Source organism: Lepeophtheirus salmonis, chromosome 11, assembly GCF_016086655.4.
Source record: "Lepeophtheirus salmonis chromosome 11, UVic_Lsal_1.4, whole genome shotgun sequence".
NCBI lineage: Eukaryota > Metazoa > Arthropoda > Copepoda > Siphonostomatoida > Caligidae > Lepeophtheirus > Lepeophtheirus salmonis.
The window spans coordinates 11,312,224-11,336,600 of NC_052141.2; the positions used below are offsets into that span (position 1 = coordinate 11,312,224).

At 32.0% G+C, this 24,377-nt stretch overlaps 2 protein-coding genes across 4 annotated transcripts in view; one reads left to right on the top strand and one right to left on the bottom strand.

Moving 5' to 3' along the window:
* Nucleotides 1–334: 334 nt before the first annotated feature.
* The window catches only part of LOC121126291 (uncharacterized), a 360,273-nt gene continuing 336,230 nt past the window's right edge, over nucleotides 335–24,377 (bottom strand). The window contains exons 1-3 of one of the 2 annotated variants that reach the window (XM_040721630.2): nucleotides 2,407–2,610; nucleotides 2,117–2,313; nucleotides 335–668 (exon numbers count right to left, since the gene is read on the bottom strand). In XM_040721630.2, coding sequence (XP_040577564.1) covers nucleotides 558–668; nucleotides 2,117–2,313; nucleotides 2,407–2,410 — 312 coding nt within the window. In that variant the 5' untranslated portion in view covers nucleotides 2,411–2,610 and the 3' untranslated portion in view covers nucleotides 335–557. Of the gene's footprint in view, nucleotides 669–2,116; nucleotides 2,314–2,406; nucleotides 2,611–24,377 lie in introns of those variants that run through there. The other variant, XM_071891602.1, reaches the window with a different exon arrangement.
* Nucleotides 16,364–21,258, top strand: LOC121126225 (uncharacterized). Of its 2 annotated transcripts, none has more exons than XM_071891701.1 (6): nucleotides 16,364–16,491; nucleotides 16,548–16,658; nucleotides 16,712–16,816; nucleotides 18,419–18,523; nucleotides 18,593–19,890; nucleotides 19,958–21,258. In XM_071891701.1, the coding sequence occupies exons 1-5, from the start codon at nucleotides 16,419–16,421 to the stop codon at nucleotides 18,742–18,744; spliced, it is 546 nt and encodes a 181-aa protein (XP_071747802.1). In that variant the 5' UTR covers nucleotides 16,364–16,418; the 3' UTR covers nucleotides 18,745–19,890; nucleotides 19,958–21,258. The 2 variants fall into 2 exon arrangements, with proteins under 2 accessions (XP_071747802.1, XP_071747801.1); XM_071891700.1 differs by having other exon boundaries at nucleotides 16,367–16,491.

Sequence of the window (24,377 nt, forward strand, 5' to 3'; positions counted from 1 at the left end):
AGGTCAATTCATATAAAAATAAAATATAGGGAAGTACTTTATATTATTAAAAATAAAACCTTTGTGACTTTAGATTAAGGTTGTCAACGAGTTAAATTACTCCATAGGACATCAAATCGTATTTATTGGTTTTTCTTAAGCTGCTATTATTCTTGTTTTATTCTTGAGGAGAGAAATCAAAGTATTGAGTAACTGCGTTTGAGAGTGCCCATAAAAAACAAAGCGTAACACTAAGGAGTTATATTGGAGTTATCTTCTATATTGAAAAAGCAAAGTCTGTATGTTCGTCGACGTCTAGAAAATCCGGGCAAAACCAGGTACTACCGTTAGTATATAATAATGAAAATAAATATATTTATTTCAACTTAGCATTTGATTCATATAATTATTTTTTCATTTTATAGACATATCTTTAAACTTTACATTTTAAAATAAAAATTTAAATTAAATACTATATATTATGTAAAAGTTTTAAACTCAAAAATTAAATTAAGGGAATGAGTAGCTGATTTATCATGTGAGGTATTCAAAACAGAGAAATAATTTCTCTATTATTTTCAAAGAATCAATCTTGAAAATCTATCAGGACATTCCTTCAACATTTTTTCCTTCTGTTCCAATGCTTTCTTACGGATTTCAATCTCTTTGATCCTTTGTTTCTCTTCAACCTATATTTAAATATGTAGAAAGTCAATTTGTATCATAAATCATAAAATAAAAATTCAAATTTAGTCTTTTATAAGTATATCCTTTAATATGGGAACACACATTTTGTACAAAGGAATTCAAGGTGATAAAGAAATTTATCTACGAACGCAGAATTTAAACCTAATCTACATTTTCCTCTCAGTCATCTGAATTCTGAAATATCTGGAATTATAGTAATTCGATACAAGTATGATTCAGAGTCATTTTTACATCTAAAATAATCCCCACATTAAAAGTATGATGAATAAAGCTGATGTAAATGCGTTTTTTTATGATTAAAAGATGTGTTTTTTTAAATTCTGTATCTTGTTTTGAACTCGATATATTTCTATTTTTAGGTTGAAAAATGACATTCTTCTTTATACCCCTTATAATTGATTCATATTACATAGAAGATTTTTGCTCAAAACAAGATACAGAATCAATAAAAACACTTTTACATAAGTATTCATTAATGCTACATTGTATTGGGGGATTGTTTTAAGAGTAATAAATGACTCTCAACACTTTTAGGTCTTCATTACTATAATTCAAAATATTTCAGAACTCAGATGACTGAGAGAAAAACTGAGATCAGTTTTGGATTCATAGATAAATTCCTTTTTTGACTTGAATTGAATTGTACGATTTCCCCCCCCCCCTAATTGTTCACCTGTGTAATCAACAAATGTTTGCCCTTAGATTGAGACAGTAGTGGTTTTCTGATTACTTTTACTTCAAAAAATATGAACATAATTTTTATGATACAAAAATTTCTGTTTTTGTAGCATATAGAAATCAATATTTTATCTCAAATCAATAGGAAAAAAATAACTGAGTTATAAACTTTGAATAACATACGAACATATTTGTATACATACAAAAAAATTGTTGAAATGAAAAGTTCACTTTTTTTTTATCAAAAAATTGCCAAATCGAAATTCACGAAGAAAATGCCAAAAACTGTTTTGTACAAATGTTGGGTAAAAAGAAGTTAATAGTATTTATCCTCATTGATAAGAGAAACACGAATCTACTACTTGTAAAACCAAAAAGTTGTAGAGAGAAAAAAATTAACCCTTGATAAATAGTTAATTTTTTGCAAATACTGCAAAAGTTATGTAATAATATGTTCCACCAATTGAAAATATTTTTATTGAACATATATAGACTCTAAAATTTTATGACCAAAAAACATTGATTTCTGGCATTTCTTCTTAAAAATGAAAATTGACGTTTGATACAAAAAAAGAAATTGAAAAATTATTGAGAAAATGACTGATATTTCAGTTACCACCCATCAATTTTTATGGGTCAAATTTGTATGCAAACGAATTTAACATGCGTTGTTTGCCTTTGAATCCTTAGTACCATTATTATGGTTCATCATTCAATAAAGAGTGGATCTAAAAATCGGGATGTTTCTTACTTGCTGATGATTGATGAGCCTAAGAGCAGTAGCTAAACTTCTTGTCAAAATCACTGGAGGAGGAAGTTTCTTCTTTTTCACCTTCTTCTTTTTCTTTTTCTTTTTAGGTGCCTCTTCCGGCTCAGCACATTCCGGAATAATAATTTGAATCTTTGATATCTCAAAAGTATCCTTTTGACTCGGGGTCTCTTGGTCATCTACATACGTACAAATAGATTAATGAAAGGTATAGGAAAGAGGATCATCATGGATCTATCAACAAGTAACAAACAATCCAGAGTTCAACTTACCCATTTTGAAAAAGGATTATTGTACCTTTTGGATTGAGATCTGAATCCCAACTGATTAGAAAGCCGAGGAAAGGTTAATCAAAAAATGTATGTATGTTGTACGTAATATGTCGAATGCAATTGTTGGAATTCACAACATGAAAAAATAAGCAGGGAAATGTTAGGTATTTTGTAAAACTATTCCTTATTCTTTATTTTAGTCGACCCATGTCCTCCGTCAACATACAAATATTCTTGAACAAATATTAAAAAATAAAAAGGAGAAACATTGCAATTATTTTTTTATTTCAGAGATGCAGTCTGCGAAGTACAATTGTGGGCATGACAGGGTGAAAAGGATAAATTACTAGATTGTGCTATTAAATGTAGGAACTATGGGTAGACTCTAAGTTTGCTTGCAATTCATACATATTTTCTCTTTCAATCTCAAAATTGGAGGCAGTGAGATGGAAATGTTGAAATTCAATTATCGAAACCTTTTAATAATAAAGAAATAAATTCGCTAAAGGACGCGACACGAAAATTATATTATCTTAGTAGGGAGGAGAGTGAATACGAGTCAATCGTTGGACTGAGAATGGGCCGGAGGGGATCACATCTCATTATGTAAAGTACTACGACTATTTCTACGATGTAATTACCTTTGGCTTGTTTCCTCTGTCGATGGATCGACTCCCAGTCCGTCCCTCTTTATCCCTTTCTTGATTCTCCAAAGTTCTAATTGTTGGAAATTCTCGAAAAAGTCGAGGTCCCTCTTCCACTACTCCAATGGTAATAATCCATTCTTCGCGTTGCAAGGTTATTTCCTTAGTATTTAAAGGTTGCAATAATTGAATTTCAACTTTCCACTGTGGCTGTCTCAAATTTCAAGATTGGACGAGATATATGAGCAAATTTATACAGTCTACCCGTAACTATTCATCTTAATAAACAATAAAAAATCTATCAAAAATCAACAATTGTCAGTATGGAGGCGAAAAGGCAAGGGGTGTCTGATTTTCTTCAAGCCAAGTGATTGTTGAGAAGATTAGGAAGGTCGTAGGATGCTCCCAGAGTCTTGTTTATAATCATTTTTAATTATATTAAAATCCTGTGACTTAATTCAAATTGATTACTGAAAGGCAACCAGATCAAAAATTCGTTTTTTTTTATTATCAACATTTTACAAATTTGCAAATCAAAATGGGTCCATAAAGGACCATTTTGTAGGACGATTGATGGTTATTTTCTTGTTTAAAAGAATAAAATGTAAATTAAAAATATCGGGTGGTACCAAATTCGGTACGGTCTAATAAATATATTTGCGAATATTAGATTTGAGTCAATTACATGGACTGATTATTACGGTTTGTGATACATATTTTGCTATTTATATTTCTGGACTCAAAAGAAACTATGCGTTCTAAGCTCCATCCGTTGTTTCCAGTTGAAAGCGTGGTATTTACATGTATCAACCTTATAACAACGTTACACACGTGATTTAAGTATTTTATAGGGATTTGAAATAGTATTTCCATAAAAAAAAATGACAAGGTCTCTTGAATACTATTGTGCAATTATTTGTCATAACTTTCGAGGTAAATTATCAAGTTAACAGTGCATCGATGAACTTAATTCCTGGTATGTCAATCAACACCATCCTAAAGTACAACAAAAAACTGGTATAATTCAAGTGAGGCCGGAGTTTGCTCAATGACTAATTTCCGAATAAGAGGCGAAATATTCTTCATCATGATAATGAAAACAAACAAAGAGCTTTTTAGCTAGTCAAAATATCGAAATAATGGGTCATCCACCGTACAACCCTGATTTAGCCCCCAATGACTTGTTTCGATACACCTATGTCAAATATAAATAACGTGGTCAGCGGTTTTCATCACCAGAAAATGCCATTCATGTTTTCAAGCCCTATGTCTGGGAGTTATCTCAATCAGAATGGAGAAGATGCTTGGAAACTTGATTGTATGCAAAAGTTTATTGATCTTTTATAGATAATATTTTAGAAAGCAAGAGAGCCAATTTTGCTTATAACTATTTATTTTTTTCATTATTAGGCCAGAAATAATATTAGCAGCCTATGTATGAGTTAAGATACTGTAAGTTATTTGGTATAAGTTTATTGAAAAACATATACAAGGTGGAATTTTAAACAAAATCCTTGAGAGGTCTTGAGAAGGAAGACTCATGATCGTTTTAGACTATTAACGGATAATAAATTACACGATTAAAAATGAATGTACATGTGGCCTCCTAGCTACCTGTATCTGAAGCCCTTGGACTACTACATTATTCCTAGCATATTTAAATTCTGGAGTCAGTGGTCTACATGGAACAGTAGTTCCTCGTCAAGGGTTGTTCCAGATTTAGGGGCAAGTTGGAGGCTGTGATTGAAGCTGTAGTCCTTTTTCCCATAGGAGTCTTGGTCTCCCCACTCACCTGATGCTACAGCAATGGAGTTCCGCCATATTTGGACGTTTGAAGAGCAGTCTCAGTGGCACCTTCAACTGGTAAATGCTCTGACCATTTTTTCCGAAAAAAAATCAAAATTTCGTGTATTTATTTACAAATTCATCTTTTAATCATCAAATATAGCACTTTGAGGACGTAATAAGGTGTTTTTTTATTTATTCAAATTTGTAATTAAATACACGAAATTTTGATTTTTTTCGGAAAAAATGGTCGAGCAATTATCAGTTGTAGGCCGTCATATTTGATGATTGAGTCAACTTGGTCTGAGCATGATCAAGAATTTTCAGGGGGAATCTAGAACAGATTGTTGCCTACAACGGTGAACAGATTGAGTGAAGATTGTCTACCTTAATCATAATTACATATATGTATTCAAAGTACGAATTTAAATTACCACTCATTTTTCAAGTGATTACCTTCTATCCAGCCTAAAACTGAGTTAACTAAGGTAGCATACAGTAGTCACAGTATTGTTTGTAGGGAATCAAGGGAAAGAAAATCGAAGTTAATCCGTTTATTTAAAAACATAGCAAGAAACTATTTTAGTTCAAAAGGGGTTTGGATTTTTTAAATCATTTTATTGTTCTTGAATAATTTATGCGATTTATAAAAAAATTAATTGTATCCATTGGATGTCAATAAACTATAAAAATTTAAGTGCCAGAATGAATTAATACTAGCAAAGCTTTACATTAACAATTTTCTGTTGGACAGGTCAATACAGTGGATATACTTTCAGAACGGACAGGTGATCCCAATATATGCAATCTTCGTTTTGACGTGACACAGTTGTATTATCGTTGAGTAACTAGATTCTGCTTTATAATAACTAATTTACATCGACAGCCATTATGTCCTACTTATAACTCTGGTGCATGCATAAAGCACAACTTTGAAATCCTGCACATCTAGTTAGTGATGAAAATTTTGTGTACAATAGGCATGAAAGAAAAAAAAATCAACACATGGTAACCCTGACAATTTGAAGTATGTTTTGGAGGAGAGAAAATGCTTATGACGTTTTTTTAGATCAACTAGAATAATCTGTGAAAAGGAAGGAAGGAAAAAAGAAGACAAGGACATTGATGTCGATCATCAATTCTATTCTGAGTCTAAAAAGGACTACCAATTATAACTCTGTAACAAATCCTCTGGGCTACGCTCCGTCTTTTATGATCACACAGTAATGTGCAATCAGGTTTAGAATAGGATGTTCACTACTCAGGAATTAAATAATAGTGATAACTTCTAGGGGGGGAAAAAAACCATTCTTCAGATTACCATTTAAAAAAAAAAAAAAAAAAAAACAGGCCGCATAAAAATACACAGGATTTACATCACTAAAAACCTGTAAGCGAAGGCTATAAATGTTGTGAAGGAACTGTGAAATTACTAAACTGACATAACATAAGTTCCAAATGACATTAGTCAAATATTTGTCATATTTTTATTGGTAAAAAAGTATTTATTATATTTAAATAGGCCTATATATACCTATAAATAAAAATAGGCCTGTTAAATTTACAAATCACGGTTTTTATGAAATTTATTGATTCCGATATCAAGCCTTACAGACACGGAGTGGTCCATAAAAATCTCAGTTTTAAACTTAAACAAGATATAATTGATTAATTAATAATAGAATTTCAACAAAATTAATACAATGAATAGGGGTGTGTTTGACCTCTTTTAATTTTTAATGTAGTTGCCCATGCAGCAATGATTATTTCCAAGCGGCGGCGGTGGAAAGAATGACAACCGCTGTGAATGTAGTCCTCTGTCATGACGTCTCAGTGTGGGATGACAGTGGATTTGAGGGCTTCTGTATTTGGATGACGTACACTGAAGGTCTTCCCTCCGAAATATACCCAAAAGGTGAAGTCGAGGGGATTGGCATCAAGGGTGTAGGAGAGCCAAAAGTTTCAAAAAAGAATTCAAAAGAGTATATAGCAAGGGAGGAGGTAGATTTATTTAATTGCTGGCGTCAAAAATAACCTCTTCACCATCTTTCCACCCACTTTTTTATAGCTCTCTGGGCAGTCTGATGTAAAAACCCCATATTTTTTGTATTGTCCTTCATGGACTTGAATGAATTGGCCTTAGCTGTTGTCTTTAACTCTTCCAGGTCCAGTTATGTCTTTATGACAGATCCCTTCTTCTCTATAACGTATCAGACTTGCTGAAGGAGTAGACAGTGATTCTGGAGCCACTTAACTCCTAGAAATGCGTTAATGGAAATTCGGTGATCACGTTCAAGTGTTCTTTCCTCGACTTGTGCGCAAGCAAATGAGCTCAGGTTTATGTGGTTTTGTAACTAAACGCTTATGCTTTAATATATAGAAATATGAATTAATTTTAATCACTCAACCTCGGTTAATTATTGAATTAGTATGCGTTTAGACTTCAATGGACCACCAGGTATAGGTTTACATGTAAACATTTAAATCTACTGAATGGGTACGTTTTGCATAAAAATATGACAATAATCCACACTCAATTTTGTGAAAAATTAATCGTGCTTGCTTCTGTGCTGACGAGCTACATGTGTCCATTTATACATATACACGATAATGTGTCAAATATATTATCAATTTCTTTGTCCACACTCTACAAATCGGAACAAGGGGGTATTAAGAGCAAAGGATTAGATCTAATTTATAGTTACATTGTCCTTGTACTAAAGGTTATATTTATGAGGCATAAAAGGAATTCAATTATACTTTTTTTTCTTCATTTTTATATGTAAATAAAATTTACTTCAGAGCGGTTGTGTGATACAACAACAATTGTAATTGCTTTATAAAAAAATAGGGGAGACGGAGATAGTTGTACACTTTTTGTTTTTGGCTCAATTACTCAGAGTTGGTTTGATCGCCAAATTTGAAGACTAGATACGAGTGCGTTACATAACAGTCGTTTTGATTTGAGTTGATTTGGAGAGATCTAAAAAATTTCTAAGATGATCACATATCTCAGTAACATTACTCTTAAAATCCCTAGAATATAACATTTTTAAAGGTCGGACTGCTAAAGGTTCTTAGCAGTCCCCAAAACATGAAAAAAGAATTACCCTTCACAAACATAGATCTAGGGTTTTGCGGTAGGTCATGAACATTCAAAATAGAGTTACATATAGCCAGAACTTCTAAGCAGCTCGGATCCTTTATATTTGCTATAGAAATGATTTTTTATTTTGTCTTTTCAACATTCTTTTTTGGTTTATATATCATATAGAACATACATATATATATATAAATAAAACGGAGCAATTGCGTAAAAAATTACATAAAGGAACATTATAGTTTATACTTAATGCTCGGGGTAGAATTTCAACTCAATATCCATCTTTGAAAAAACAACAGTAAACATGCAAATTAAAAATTATGATAAATATTTGTTAATTTTTTTTAAATACTTCGATGAATCCGTGAAGATGACGGAAGGTACCAGATTTCTTCCCCTGCAAAATTCCATGACTCACATCCTGATTTAGGAATATTCATTGTGAGAGAGACATAGCGGGCTGAAGCTACCAAGATGATACATCTCAACTCATCCTCCCGAATAGGCTGATAGTTAGTTATTCGGCTGGCGATGAGGGCTTTACAATTAAGAATTGCAAAGTCCAGAGCCCTTGTTACCTCAGAAGTTCCCCCCTTCTTCTTTGAAATTCTAAAAAGAACAAGACCTTTAACATATTTTTCTTCCCCATTCGTCAGCCCTTTTAGATTTATGAATACAAAACATTTTAGGATATAGATGGCAGGGCAGTCCACAAATGCATGAAGTGTGTTATTATATATTTTTCCACAATCCTTGCAGAGCCTAGTATATTCAATACAATCTGTGGAGATTTGTAACTGCACGATAAACTTTTTATCCTCATTTGTTCCCCTCAGAGAAGACACTATTATTCTTTTCCAACACATAGGGAGGCCCAAACTGTCTTGTCTACGTTTTGATGACCTAAATCTATGGTAGTGTTGGACTCATACGTTGGTGTTCCATACCATAAAACACGATGAGCAGAACCCCATGAAAAAGATTTTCTAGTCTGTTTCGTTTGATAAAATAGTACCCATCATCAGAAGCATGCCTAGGAGAGTACCCGACACAGTAACTCTCATTACAATTAGGGATTTTCGGTATGTCAATACAAATCTTTAGATATATCTCGAGGATAATAGAAGATAGTAGAGTTAAATTTTTTTCAAAGTTTGATTAAAGGTATAGTGAAATAATTACCTTGGGGATATTGAAATTGGTATTATCATACGAGGTCATCTTTTGATCGAACATCTCAATCAATGTATCAAAAAAAAAAACTCTTCACTAAGTAAATATATATCCTAGGAACACATTTTTAGCAATTTTGTATAAAATAGCTCTGATACACATTTTTTTTAAACTATACAAAGTATAAAAATGTTTTTTTTTTTTTTTTTTCTAAAATTGTCTTGTTCAGCAAACAAAAGGGGAAAAAGTTAGGAAAATTTGATGACCCGTGTATAGTGCGCATCTTTTTTCTTTTTTTTTTTTTAGATTTTCAGAAAGGAAAGCTCAAATTTTTTTTTTATGTTATACACTTCTTTTGCTTCATAAGGTAGCTTTAGAAAAAAACATTATGACTCTTTTTTATAGGTTACAGTAATGTCTATCATTATTAATTAATATAAAATAAGGATTAGTGCTGTATTTTAATCTGTATTGACAAAGTAAATAACTTTTGTTTCCTTTTAAACTTTGACCTAGATGTGCTACTTAAAGATGACACCCTAGAGAAATTAAATTTTGTATAGGTTATTTCTGAACTAACCGTGATTATTGAAATTGAAAAAAGTTGAAAAGAAACCCTATTGGCCATGTTACTCACGATATTGATCCTGATGAAGCCAAACCTTTTTCCAAATTTACAGTAGTATTTAATATATGTAAAAAAATATAACCTGCCGTCTAATATTGGTTCATGCAAGGATTCTAAATGGTCTCGGCTTGTTCAAATCGAGTCATTAGAACCGGATGTATTCTGGAAAACCCACCATTTTAAATACCTTTGCAAAATCGTCAATAACTAACTATTTTAGCTGCTAATCATTCACAACTATAAAATAAAAAAAATGTTTACCTTGTTTTATAACATAACTATTTCCTTAAAATTTCTCAATGAATTGTTATCTATTGCGTTCAAAAAAGGAAAAAAATCCCCAGATATTTAAATACTGACATTCTTCACCTGATATGACTTTCAAAACTCTTTAAAGCAAAAAAAGAAAGGAAATTTTTCAGGTTAATAAAACTTTTTATTAACTTTTGGAAAAAGGAGGTTATGTTTTTACACACTGTAAATATTACTAACTAACAGGTTACTACTCAAAACTGTTCAAAATAATCACATTATTCAACCAACTATGATCATATCTATAAATAATTTCTTTATAAGCAACATGAATGAACTTTTAAAACTATTACGATACGTCAAAAAAAATTATCAATTGCTTATTCTTTATTTGGGACATCATAGAAATTGTAAAGGAATGTGTCTCTTCCTAATTTATCAACAGCCTCTCCGTCGTCAAGTATCAAAGCTATAATTGACCATTTTGATATCTATGCCCGTAGCTGATGACAAATGATGTTGAATCATACATATAATAAAAGGTCAGACTAGCATTTGAATCACTATGTGGATCTTAAAATATGCATATATGTGCAAAAAATGCTAGCAAATATGTTTTATTCAAATCCCTTGGTTATACCGGATGGTACATTGAAATCTGAACACTTACTAATTCAATAATTAATGAAGGTTAAGTGATAGAAATTAATGTATATTTCAATATATTTAAGCTTAAGCAATTGGTTACAAAACAGCTTACGTACAAGTCCAGAAAAGGACACTTGAAAGGGATTGATGAATTTCTATTCACTCACTCAAAGCAATTGCGTTGCTCCAAGACCACTGTGTACTCCGTCAGCAATTCCGAAACGTTATAAAGGAAGAACAGCTCAGTCAAAAAGGCCAAATTGGACCCGGAGGAGTTAAAGAAAACAGCCTGGACCAATTTCCACAAGTCTATGAGGGCATATGTAAGATATCTCGGAGTTTCATACCAGACTGTCTAGAAGGCTATAAAAAAGTGGGTGGAAGGAGTTTTGTGAGGGTGGAGAGGCCACTTTACACAACAGGAATGAAAGAAAGACAACTCATCAACTTGGTGGAAGTAAACCCATTGATCCTAGTCGGGTTTTATATTCAAGTTCTATCCCATTGTCACTGTAAATGTGGAAAGGTCGTTCTCGCAATACAAATTGTTTTGGTCAGATTTAAGGAGATTGCTGACAAAAGAAAACATTAGAAAAGTTAGATGTTAAATGCACCAGTTTCTTCTTGGATATACGCATTGTCAGCCCAGTCGAGTTAATATGTTCAATTAGCTGATATGACCTTGATTATCAATTAGACTCATAACTACAACGCATCTTCGTTCCTCCTCTGTGAACTAATAAATGTTTCTATTGTGATGAAATTAGACAGAATGATTCAGTTTATTTCTATATATTACGCAGGAGTTTTAAAAAATTACAGGAGCACGACAATTGGCTCCAGGGTGACCCAAGGAAGATGCAGATTTTATCTTCGAGCCCTATATGTAAAGTAAAGTATGCAAATACCAAATCTATAATATACTTTGGCATTTTTCTTAACATATTCACAACATATTTTGCCAAAAACTGAGCATATAGCTCTCCCTCTTGGAACAATAACATTAGCAGTCAAGATATCATACAACTGAATAAATCAATAAAGAATGACAATTAAGTAATTTCTTTGTGTATCCAATATAATTAAAATAATTTATGTGTGATGTATTAAATACGAATTAGAAAAGAGAGTAAGGAAGAAGATGAGCAAGTTAATCTTAGTATGTACCTTCAATCTTATATTTATGGTTGAAGAAGGAACATGGCAAGTTAGCAATGGCAATGGCAATAAACACATCACGGGGTCAAACATTTGAAGAATAGCTTTATATTTAGCAATATCAGTATTTTCACATGGTCAATTAATTATATGTTACATTTTCAAGTGTGTCAAAAGGGGCTACAGGTTTGATTATATTTACATTAAATGGACCCAAACAACAAAAAATGTTGTATACAAGGAGATTTTACAATATAAATTTACCTATTTTATAATGATAGTTTATAGTAAATCGTTTTAGTTTAGAAGCTTAACATAAGTAAGCAATTTTTATTGGATATCTTTTAAGATAGATTGTTTCGTGCTAGTAATACTATAAAATAATGTTTGCTTTAAATTTATTTAGTGTGTGACCAAGAAAAGCTCGAATAATTATATCTGAAGCTGTAAAAGGTGAAAATTCATTAAATTGAAAATTAGCTTAAGTCTACGTCTTAAAACATTTGTCATTTATCCACAAATAAATCAATGATCTCAAGAATGAACTACGGGCAAGTATGTTAACTCACTTCAAAATTAAGTTAATGACAGTTTATCCTTCATAAATTTATCAGGATTGACAATTTATTTCTATTCGACATTTTTTTAAATATGTTTTGAAATGCTTATCTTTGTATGTATATACTAATTTACATTTTGTAAATCATATGTTATTAAAACATAAATTTACACTCAATAGAAAACAAAACCTCTGCCTATAATTAAATTTAGTTACTTATCTCAATTTGTTCCGAAGTTATGATCGATTTTGCATTTTTTACGTTTTAAATCACGTTGACCTCTGAAAAATTAATGGCCTTTTACAAGGATCATTCATAATCCTTATGACTAACAAACAAATAAACAAACAAAACAAACAGGTTCAAAAATATTTCCTTGGCGGAGGTAATTAGTTGTACGTTAATAGGGTTCTGAGGGGCCCTAGACTTGTCTATACAGGGTTGATTTTATCTAGTGGTACATATTTTATTATGTTCAATCCGGAATGACATTGGTGCAAGATCACAGAAGAGGACAACAAAACATCCTATCACTGAACAGATCAAGCTGATACGGTTGGAAAGAGCAAAGAAAATTCTAAATTTTCTCAAGTCCAACAAAGATTGGATCAAAGTTTTCTCTTTTCTGATCAATACATTTTAGACGTTGATGCCTCTGTGAATAAGCTGAACAGCCGCTACATCACAACCAAATATCCAGAAAATGTCTCAGTTTCAGTGATGCGTGTCTACAGAACAAAAATCAAGTGGCCCGCATAGGACAAAGTCTGCAATCCTATTTTTGTGTTGGGGAAGGAACGGCTCAATGCAGATGCTTACATCGAGCTTATAGATAAGAAAGTGCTACCATGGCCAGAGAAAAGTTCGAGGACAACTTTTTTTCCACTCAAGACAGAGCTCCGTGTCATTGCACTGCTAAGATCCATCCCTTCCTGAGAAATACATTTCCAGACTTTTGACAGCTCAACACGTGGCCGCCCTACTCTACTCTCCAGGTTCGTATCTTGGTCTATTCTATCTAACTGCGTCTGGAAGAGAGGCTGTGTGCTACTCCTCACAGAAGTGTTCAGACTCTAGAGGTTTCCATAAAGAAGGAATGGACCAAGCTCGAGTCTGACAAGGTCTGCAAGGGATTTACGCCTCGTATTGAGACCATTATTAGAGATGACGGCTCACATATGCAATAAAAGTTGTGCAAGCACTATTTTTGGATAAAATTTGTTAAACAAATGTATTAACAAAACCTTTTGTATTAATTTTATTCTTGAAAAATAGAAAAAAAATAAAATGGGTCCAGTAAACATGATTAACCCTGTAGATATACTTGTAAATTTTTGAGGAATTGAAAATGAATATAAAGGCTATAAGAGTTGCAAATATTTTAGCCATGAATCGAGGTATGAAGTTTTGGATTATTATTGACTCTAAAAGTAAGAGAAATGTCCCAATCCATGTGACAAATAATCCCAATTTTTATCATCACATGGGGAATAAAGAATATTATCAAAAAGCGTAAAATGGGAAGAATCGATCCCAACAGCACCAAGGGCTGTGTCCGGAGGATTTGCTTAAAACAAGTTTAGCTTGAATGTGTCCGCCTTGTGCGTATTCCATTTGAACACTTTTGCCGTGTGAAATTTTCGCCTTCTGTTGTTTTTGCCCTGGGATTTTTCTGCCTTGGATAAAAAATATAACAAACACAACGTTTCTATATTTTAAAAAGCTTGCTACTAGAATTTATCCGTTGTATTCCAGCTTTGAGAAAATAGAAACAAAAAGGTTAACAAGCTAGACAATCAATAATCGCAATTGTTCCAACTTTAATTAGGAAGTTTCAAAGCATTTGGGAGGAATCACGGAATTATTACTGCTTCTGTCCGTTGCAACGAGTCTTCTCCCGACTAAAATTTTGTAACTACCAAGTTTGTGATATTTTGTGTAAAAAGTTGCCCCAAATTTTGTCCGAATTGTCCAAATATGAAGTGATATTGTCAAAAAAAAAAATTGAAACTTTAAAAACATTTTTTTTTTTGTAAAATCAGAAATTCATTTTAAAAATGACTGCATAACTTTGTGTTACTTCGCTAATTAAAAACAATGCACAATATATTTCATTGTCAGCTGACAATATTTCTGCTTCATTTGCCTAACCCACATTAGGGTAGTTTTGGATATTAGAAGGGGTCCATGATGCTCAGGGAAGTGGCTACGTTGGAATTGTTTAATCATTCAAAAGTTTAATTGTTCGAATATATTATAATTGCAAAGAAAATGCACACTACTGTTAAGAATATCTTGAAATAAAATTACTCAAAGTCATATTGCCTCTAATGAAATTGTTTCACAATGATATTACCCGCAATAATTTTGTCTCACCATAATAATGTACAGCACGATTTTATCATGGAACAATATTACCTCTACGACTATTGAGGGAAATCGTGTGTATTAAGGGCATGCTAAAAAAAAGATAAATAAAAAAAAACATAACCCTGACAATCATCTGTGCCAAGGAAGGAAGGAGAAAAGGAAAAAAATAAGGACATTGGCAAGAATTAATCAGATGTTGACCCTCAATTCTACTATTAGTGCAACAAAAGCTTAGAATATTAACTCCAAAACAAAACCTCAAGGTTACTCTCTGTCCTTTATGGGCACACGAATGTTTGAGCAGCTATTGAATCTAATAGGAAAGGAAGTTCACTACTCATGAATTAAAGAAAATTCATTCTTCATATTGCCAATTCCAAAAAAGCTAAAAATTCACACGATTTACTTGACAAACTATGACTTTGAATACAACATTCTAACCACAACTATTTTACCGGACCCCATCAACCACACAGATAAAAGAAAGATTGCAAATAATAGAAATCATGACGACATATCATTTTCTGAGACGTAGAGGTACGAAAAACACAAATTGCTTTCCTTTCACGCAACCTTTTATTTCAAATATTAAATTCCTTATTTGCAAATTGAATAGAATAAATATTAAAGATCAGTAGATGATAACATTACCGAGTGGTCCATTAAAATCTGAACACTTTGAATTTTAAACTTCGACAAGATATAATTTATTAATTAACAATATAATTTCAAAAAAAAATAATAATATCAAAAATAAGTGTGTGTCTGAGCTGAATCATTAATATAGCCGCCCTTAGCGTTAATTATGACTTCCAGGTGGTTGCGGAAGGCCTGGGACCCACTGTGAAAGTAGTCTTCTGTCATGGTGTCCCAGTGATGACTGACAGAGGCTTTGCAGATCTCGGGGTGCGGATGAAGAACAGTGCAGGCATTCTCCTCGACATGCCCCTAAAAGTTGTAGTTAAAAGGGTGGGCATAAGAGGCACCAAAACTGTAAAAAAAAAAGACTCCTCCAAAACTCATTCTAAAGAGTCTTGCAATACAGGATTTTTTGGGTTTTTTTTTCATTACTGGTGTCAACAGTGTACTCTCTCCCCTCACGAGACTCTTTACACCCACTTTTTGAAAGTTCTCTGGACATTCTGCTGTGGAATCCCGAGATATCTTCCATGGCCCCTCATGGACTTGACTTTTCTTTAACTCATCCGGATCCAATTATCCTTTTTGACAGAGCCCTTCTTCCTCTCCAAGGTTTTGGACTTTCTTTCAGCGTAGACGGTGGTTCTGGAGACGCCCATTTGCTTGGAGTGCGCGAATAGAAATTATTTTATCCTTTTCAAGTGCCATTTTCTCGACTTGTGCGTAAGCTTAAAGAGCTCAGGTTTATTTTCTTTTATAGCCAATTGCTTATGATTTGATATATATGTAGTAATATGAATTTATTTCAATAACTCAACCTTCATTAATTATTTAATTAGTAAGAGTGCAGATTTCAATGGACCACCCGGTATTTATTCTATTAACTTTTTTAGGCACAAATGTTTGACACACTTTACCCTTATTTGTATAAGGACCAAAATATAATACATGAAATGTCTGTAAATAAACAAATTTTAATCACAGTTGGCCAAAAAAAAAGTTTTATGTAAATTTAAAAAAATGAAATTGACAACTCATTTTAAAATATACAAATGAGAAGTCAACAGGAGTTAAGGATAGTTCTTTTCTGTGCATTGGTCTTAGGTACAACGTCGGCTTATGATCGTGAGTTAAATTTGAATACTTTATATCTTTAAGTTAACTTGTTGGATATGACTCAGATGAGGATCCTTATTGTCTCGATAAGGAAGACTATTGTACCGCTGATGAATGGAATTGCTTACATCCACAATACTATCACGTTTGCAGAAGATCCTGCGGGTGTAAACGACGTGAGTACACTCAGATTTGGCAACTTAACTTTATTTTTGAATCCATATATTAGGAGGACAATGCTATGATCTGTTTGGAGATTGTGTAGACTTTACAAATGACTGCTTCAATGAACGACGTCGCCATTGTCCTAGATTCTGTGGCCTATGTACAGAAAGTAAGTCAACTCAATGAATTCCAATATCCACAGGGCCATAATCACCAGTTGCCAAGGGGGGCACAATAACTTTTTGGGTAGTAGTATTTATTTACCCCAGTTATGGTGAGACATACATTAGTAGAGTTGTATCAAATATGTCCTTAACGTGTGTGGGATTAACGTGGTAACTCTGCCCATTTAAGGAATGTTTGGGAGGAAAGCAGTGTGGCGGGCATGGCATTTTATTTGATCAGGGTCAAGCACTCATGTGAGAAAAGGAATAAACAAAAACCAATTCCGTATTTAGCATGGACTTATTGGTTGGAATTACTCCGATGTCGATCTTCAATTCTACTCTGAGTCCAACAAGGACTTACACTTATAAATCCCAAGTAAATCCTTACTGCTACTCTCCGTTTTTCTTGAAAAAACGCACTAATTACTACTTTATTCTTATATATTCCCTTCTCAAGAATTAAATAATAATGATAGGAGCTTTGGGAAATAAAAACCTCTTTAGATTACCAACTCTGCGTGTGCTCATGAATGACAAAGAGAAACAATGAGTCTTTGCTCTGGTTTTGTAACTTATAAGTGTAAATCTTTGTTGAACTAAGAGTATAATTGATTATTGACATCGGAACAATTATTCCCTAGCTGTATGCAGAGTGGGATTAGTGTGGGTTTTTTTAAGTTCCTTTAATTTGTAATATGGAGTTGCTCTGATAAGTAAAGATTATAGTGATGTATTTACTCCATCTGATCCAGGAATCTTCCTTGAAGTCCATATACAAACTGTATACATTCTTCTCTAGTTGCGTCTGAGTATCGAATCACTCAGATTGAGTTCAAGAGAATATTTTATCACGAGCGCGTTCTCCATTGAGCTACGTCGTTGTATTAATGTATTTTCACTCACGGGTTCTTGCAGATGATCCAATAAAACGTCAAGACAACAAACCTCATGTATATCGCTGACAAAGCTTCTCTTCTCCCAAATATTCTTATAAATGTCAGGCTTACCATACCATTTTTCAGTTTTTTTATTTTTACAAACTGACACCTCATATTTCATCAGGGGAGTTCGTGGAGCGTAGGTTGGAGGGGATGTAACCCCTTCCCCAAAATTAAGGAATTTTTTCAGTTTACTAGTTGTTTTTTTTTCCAAATAATTTGATTTTTCGTGAAAAGCTATGGATTTTTGACATTTTTTGAAAAAAATTTAATATTTAAATTTTTTTTGTAAATGGCAGTGGAGTTTTGATGTTTTTTCCAAAAAAAATTTCAATACTTTAATTGTGAATGTTTACAGATTTTTGAAATTTTGTCCCACAAAATTTAACATTTTAATTTTATTTTCCAAAAAAATATAATTTTTTTGTGAATAACTGGATTTTTCAAATATTTTTCCGAATAATTATTTCCCAAAAGTATAATTTTTTTCAAAATTCCCAAAAACACAAAATTATTATAAATAAAAATAATAATAATAATCCTGGGGATGATCCTGTTTATACATTTCTAACCATAGCCATCCGATCAGAGCCCTAAACAACAAAACAGTGATTACAGCACTGATCAAAAATAATCTATTTACTAATTATTTCTAACTATACACAGGTTGTGATAATTTAATCAGAGACGAATACTGTGAAAATAATAGAAATCTTTGCAATCATCCCTCTATTCTTTATCTGTGTGCAAGAACTTGTGGAAGATGTAGAAGTGAGACTTGGAATGATTCTATGTGATTATATACATTCATTAATATTTATTTTTATCTATTATCCACAGATGACTGTCGAAATAAGATGCTAAGTAATAAGGTTTGTAATGCGTTTGTACAACGTGGATATTGTGATACTAGCAGTCCCTTGTGTTGGATCATGAGAGATGTATGCCATGCTTCATGTACCAGTGGGTGTCGACACCATCGCATACACTAAATAGAATGTAAATTCTTGTAAAAACTTGGGAATTCTAAATTCAATTTTGTTAAATAGTATAGAAATGAACACAGAATATTTTAAGTTCTTTCATTCAACTTCCATATCCCTTCATAAGTCAATCATAATCTTTTTTTGTAAAAAGACAGTTTAAACAATAATTACATGTTTTAAGCAGGGCTGTAGAGTTAGAGTTGATGCCTTTTTTAGTGGAGTCTAGAGTCAGAAAATTTGTACCAGCTCAGGCTACAAAAAGTATCATAAAAACTTATTTATTATAATCTAAGACTAGCATTCAGTGTTTGTAAAGTTTTTTTAAACATGACATTAAGTATGTACCTTTTATTAATGAAACTTGAAAGTTAACAAATCTATGAGTTTACTTCACAAATTTCAAACCTACTTTATAATCTATACAATCATAATTATCAAACATCTCTAAAGTCTAAATTGATATGTTGAGTAGAGTATATCCAATAGGAATGCTAGTTTATTACTTAGTCTTGCGAATAGTTAATGTCATCAGAGTAAAGTGTAACTTTTCAGTGAGAGGTTGTTGTTGATATTGTTGTTCATCGGTTACATGTACATAAATTATGTTCAGAAACTTATGAATGTATTCGCAATAGATAGATTTTGATCCATTGCCTCCAACGTCATTAAGAGCCTGTTTTTGACCTACATACAATCAATTAAAGTATTATTATGATTATTTTTTTACATTGAATAATGATTAATTGAATGTTTGTATATTAATAATTAATGTACGGTTTTACCTTTCACAGTTTATATTATAATTTCATATAATTTTTGTAGAAAAGTGGGATTTATATAGTCTGGAAAATAAAACTATTTCTATGATTCCCTTTAAAAGAGCGAATACTTTAATCAAATGAACAGGTTTATCAGTTATGAGCGTAAGCAATCAGGGTTTAAATCCTATAAAACTCTCAGTAATAAACAGTTGGAGAAGGAGATACAATAGCGAAACGATGAATCGAATAGATTTTAACGATTTATCCAACCTTCCGAACTTCAAAGGAGTTCGTCAGGTTCCTCGTAAGAATAGAGCTTTTTCAGTTATTGAAAAAACTAACAAAGTTGAAGATGCATCCAGGAAGCGAAGGGGATCCGTAGCTTATATAGGTAATGACTGATTATTGTGCCATTTTATTTGTATTCATCAACTTGTATTTCCCTAATAATATTATAGAAAATACGAAAAAACCGCCTGAGAACATTCATAAAGAGCTGTCCAAAAAATTGATAAAGCTAGATAGCATTACTTCAATCCCTCCTAAGACTGAAACAACTATCACTGATAAACAAAAATTGGGCATATATTATGAAGACAATATTTTTGAATATCTTCTTAATCGAGAAAAGAAATATATTGTCAACTATGAGGTTCTCACTCGAGGTAACCCCAAGATTGTGGAATGTCGAGCACTAGCCATTGATTGGCTAGTGTTGGTTGCTCATAAACTGTTCATGTCTCAAGAAACTGTCTATCTCATGGTAAACCTCGTTGATAGAACTTTGTCTCTTGATAATCTCAATTACGAAAGGATTCAGCTTCTGGGAATTGCATCTCTGTACCTTACTTCTAAAATAGAAGAGTATTATCCTGCAAGTGTTAGTGACATGATCAAACTGTCTCAAAATGCATATGAAAAAGAAGAAGTGTTTGCATTAGAAAAAGAACTTCTTCAGCTTCACAACTTTAACGTCCATGGTGTCGAGCCCATGACTTTTATGAATCGACTTATTCTTTCGACAAATCACTCTGAGGATGCAGACTTTAAGGAAACGGTCATACTTCTTTACGATACCCTTTTAACGTGTAAGCATTACTCTTCCTTAAGGTGCTCTCTGCTTTCAGCTGGGGCTGTTTTTGGTGCTGTAACTTTATACGGTGACAAATGGACAGACTCGCTTGTCTCTTGCTCCAAATATAAAGAGTCAGATTTGGCTGTTATAGCTAAAAAAATGTTGAAAAATTTATATTTCATGAAAACTGAGACGAGTATACCGGCTCTGAACGGAGTCAGAAGAAAGTATCTGAGCAAGTCTCAACATAGGGATATAATTAATTCGGGTAGAATTGATATTCCTCATCTAGTCTGTGCCATTCATGCAATGTCGAACAAAATCAAGGCACCGAGTACCAAATGAAGTTTGACTAATTTTCTACTTATTTATATCACGAAAAGCTTATAAAATAACTTTTCATTATTTCTATTTATTTATGACATTCAACTACGAAGCAAATTTTATTTCTTCGGCATAATGATTATTTTTTTGATGAATTAAGTGTTTATTTTGTATCTGAAGACTACAGAATTGAAATATTGACCCATGATTAATCTATATTTCATTGTATTTTATGTATTTTTTAATCTTTCTATGACCAATGACTGACTTATCCATGGAGGTTCATTATTTTTATTCAATAATAATTGATTTAAAATATGTATTTTCATAAATATATTTAATAAAATTATATTAGCACTTTTTTATCTTGATTCATTGCTTCTACGAGCTTCTTATATTATTCATTGTCATTCTTCATGAGATTGTCTTGTAAAATTTTCATCTTAACAACTCAGAATTGGATAAAAATTAGACTTTTACTCCAAATATAATTATTATTTTTAGAAATCAAAAGACTGTTTTCCGGGATATTAGAGTCCTTTATTTTTGTAACATAAGACAAAACTGTGGTGTAAATCATATCTCAAATATATATCTTTTATCAGGGGGATCAATGTCAAGTAAGTATTTCTGAAAAGAAGAAAATATAATATGTGGAAATAACATTTTCTCGGAATTTATTTTTATAAAAGCTCATTTTGGGGCTATGGACTTCCATTATGACCATCAACCGCGTGGATCAAGTTTTATTTTATATTGTTAGTCCAACTGATTTCATTTTTTTATCTCAGAATATCTTGACATTGTAATATTTAAATGTGAAGAGGATAAAATTTTCGATTTGAATTATGAATGAAAGGAAGTCCATTACTTATTTTATTTTGTGTTGACCTTTTTAAATACATTTAAAAAAAAAATTATTATGTTAACTAATTGTGTATATATGTGACGTTTATTCATCAAAATTGGCCAAAATTGTGTTTATGAAAATCGACCAATAAGCTCAAATAATCAATTAAGTTCTATTTTTTTAACACCGAAAAGATTGATTCATTGGGTGGAATCATAGTTTGTTTGAGGGCCCTGGAGTCGTGTTCCCTCGAAGTATGATATACTTGGTTCTAGGGATCTTAGACCCCCCATCCTTTAACCTCCCGTCTTTTTGCTCCCTAATATTTTACTCCCCGAGTCATTCACCCCTCCAGCATTTTAGCCCCTATTGCAATAAAATACAACCATACAAACAAACATTCAATCATTTAACAACCATACAATCGTTATTATTATTTATTTAACTTATGTCAGTATTAGTCCAGCGAGTTCTATAGAGTTCTCTATACTCCCTGGTGGCCAGAGCCCTATAAGTATAGTTGATAATATTGTAGAGAAAAACGCGTGCAAGGAGAATGATACCAAAAAAGACATATGGTATCATTGTTTAAAATACTGATGTGATTATCATCTGCCTGCTTTATTATGATTTTTGAGGGTATAACGAATGTATTTATTAGCAAAATGTTTAATGAAGATATACTACGTATAATTGACTTTGACGTGTTTTATCCGTTACAGTAGATTTGAAAACGTCACACTCCATGAAATTGTAATTCATTATGAACCTTATTCTCAGAATAATAGCTAATGAAACGACAAAGTAGAGTATTTGAAATATATTTGAAGCTCAAAGTTTAAAGAAGAAGGCTTTAATTAAATATAATCTACATACTAAAAAATAAACAATTAAACATTTAAGTTAAATATACATAATTAGACAATTAAAATCATATAACTATTAATAATAATAAATTATAAATACAGAATATTGAAATAATAGATTGATCCAGATAATTTTTTCTTGTTTTAACATCGGAATTCAGTTAAATATGTCATAACTTTAGGTTGCAATACACAAGCGAGACGTGGAGTTTAATCAAAAAGATAATCACCCCTCTTCTTCATGTGGAAGTTGCTATATACAATTGTGCACAGGATAGATATATCTCTACCGATGAGATCGAACTAATTATTAATAATAAAGTAAATGTCAAAATCATAAAATTAGACAATAAATATATTAATAAAAAAATGTTAGAAATAAATTCATCGTAAAGATTTAGAGCAAAAGCTAATTATGTAGTAATGTCCGGCAATATTACTCCCTATTAAGAGCATCAAAAAGATTTTCCCCAGTTATTTAAACCATATGCTTATATAACAACATACTATTATCACGCAATCCTCTTCTCGTACTGTGTACTCATGAGGACGACCAGGACAATGTTTTTCTAAGTTATCGACAGATAATTATGTATTCAACAACATTACTCATAGTAACATTGTAAAAAAAAAAAAACTCTCAACCTCTAAAAATTTGCATAAGGATTTGCATTTGCTTAGAAAAATAAAATTCATGCTTAATACTGCCAATTAGAAATTAACAGGCCAGCTAAAAAACACACCAAATTTACATGTATGCATATAGTATTAGTAATACTGTCTTACTGAATGCACACCATTGTTAATATCAGCAGCCTGTTATATGATTCTAGGGGAGAAAAAAAAAGTACTGCTATAGAGAAGAGAAGATTGTTCAGGAAAAATATCGTAATTATATTTAAAGATATATTTATTTTATTATGCATTTGAAAAACAATTTACAGCAAAGATAGCCAAGAATTCTTCTTTTAGAGGGAGATGTTACTATAACCATGAGTGATTAAATTATGAACAAAAAAAAAGGAGCACATGCTCAACCATTTTTCCTTTTTTAATTGCTACGCTTAGTTTTTTCTTTACAAACATACGATTGGTAATCCAAAGTATGATTCTTTCCACAGCTGTAGTCATTATTGTTTAATTCCCGAGTAGTGAACGTCCTTTTCTACTACATTCAATTAATTATATTCAAAATCTAATTGTACCTGATTCGTGTGTACTCATAAAACCCTAAGGATTTGTTGCAAAATTATAATTGTAAGTCCTTGTTGGACTCAGAGTATAATTAGGGATCAACATCGGAGTAATTCTTGCCAATGTCATTGTATATTTCTTTTTTACTTCCTCCCTCCTCACATTTGATTGTAGCTTATCTAATGAAACTTCATTAGATAAGCTGTTCTCCTACAAAATATTCTTCCAATTGTCAAGGTTAACATGCTGATTTTCGGTTTCTTTTTTAGCAGTTTTAAAATATGAACAATTTTTACACTACTACATAAATTGTACAGTTTGATAGCCCAAAGTATTGGCTACAATTAATAACTATTTAAAAGAAAGTTTTATAATATTTGAAACTGAAGATTCATAAAGCAATAATTAAAACACATCCATTTGAACACCAGCCAAACATTTGATGTCGCAATTTTTACGAATTATGTCGAAAATTGTATCATTGACATAACTGTCCTGTGGCACCACTGTCCTGTGGCACCAGAATATGGGCCATTGGACCTTACCAATTTTGAGGAATTCTTATAAAA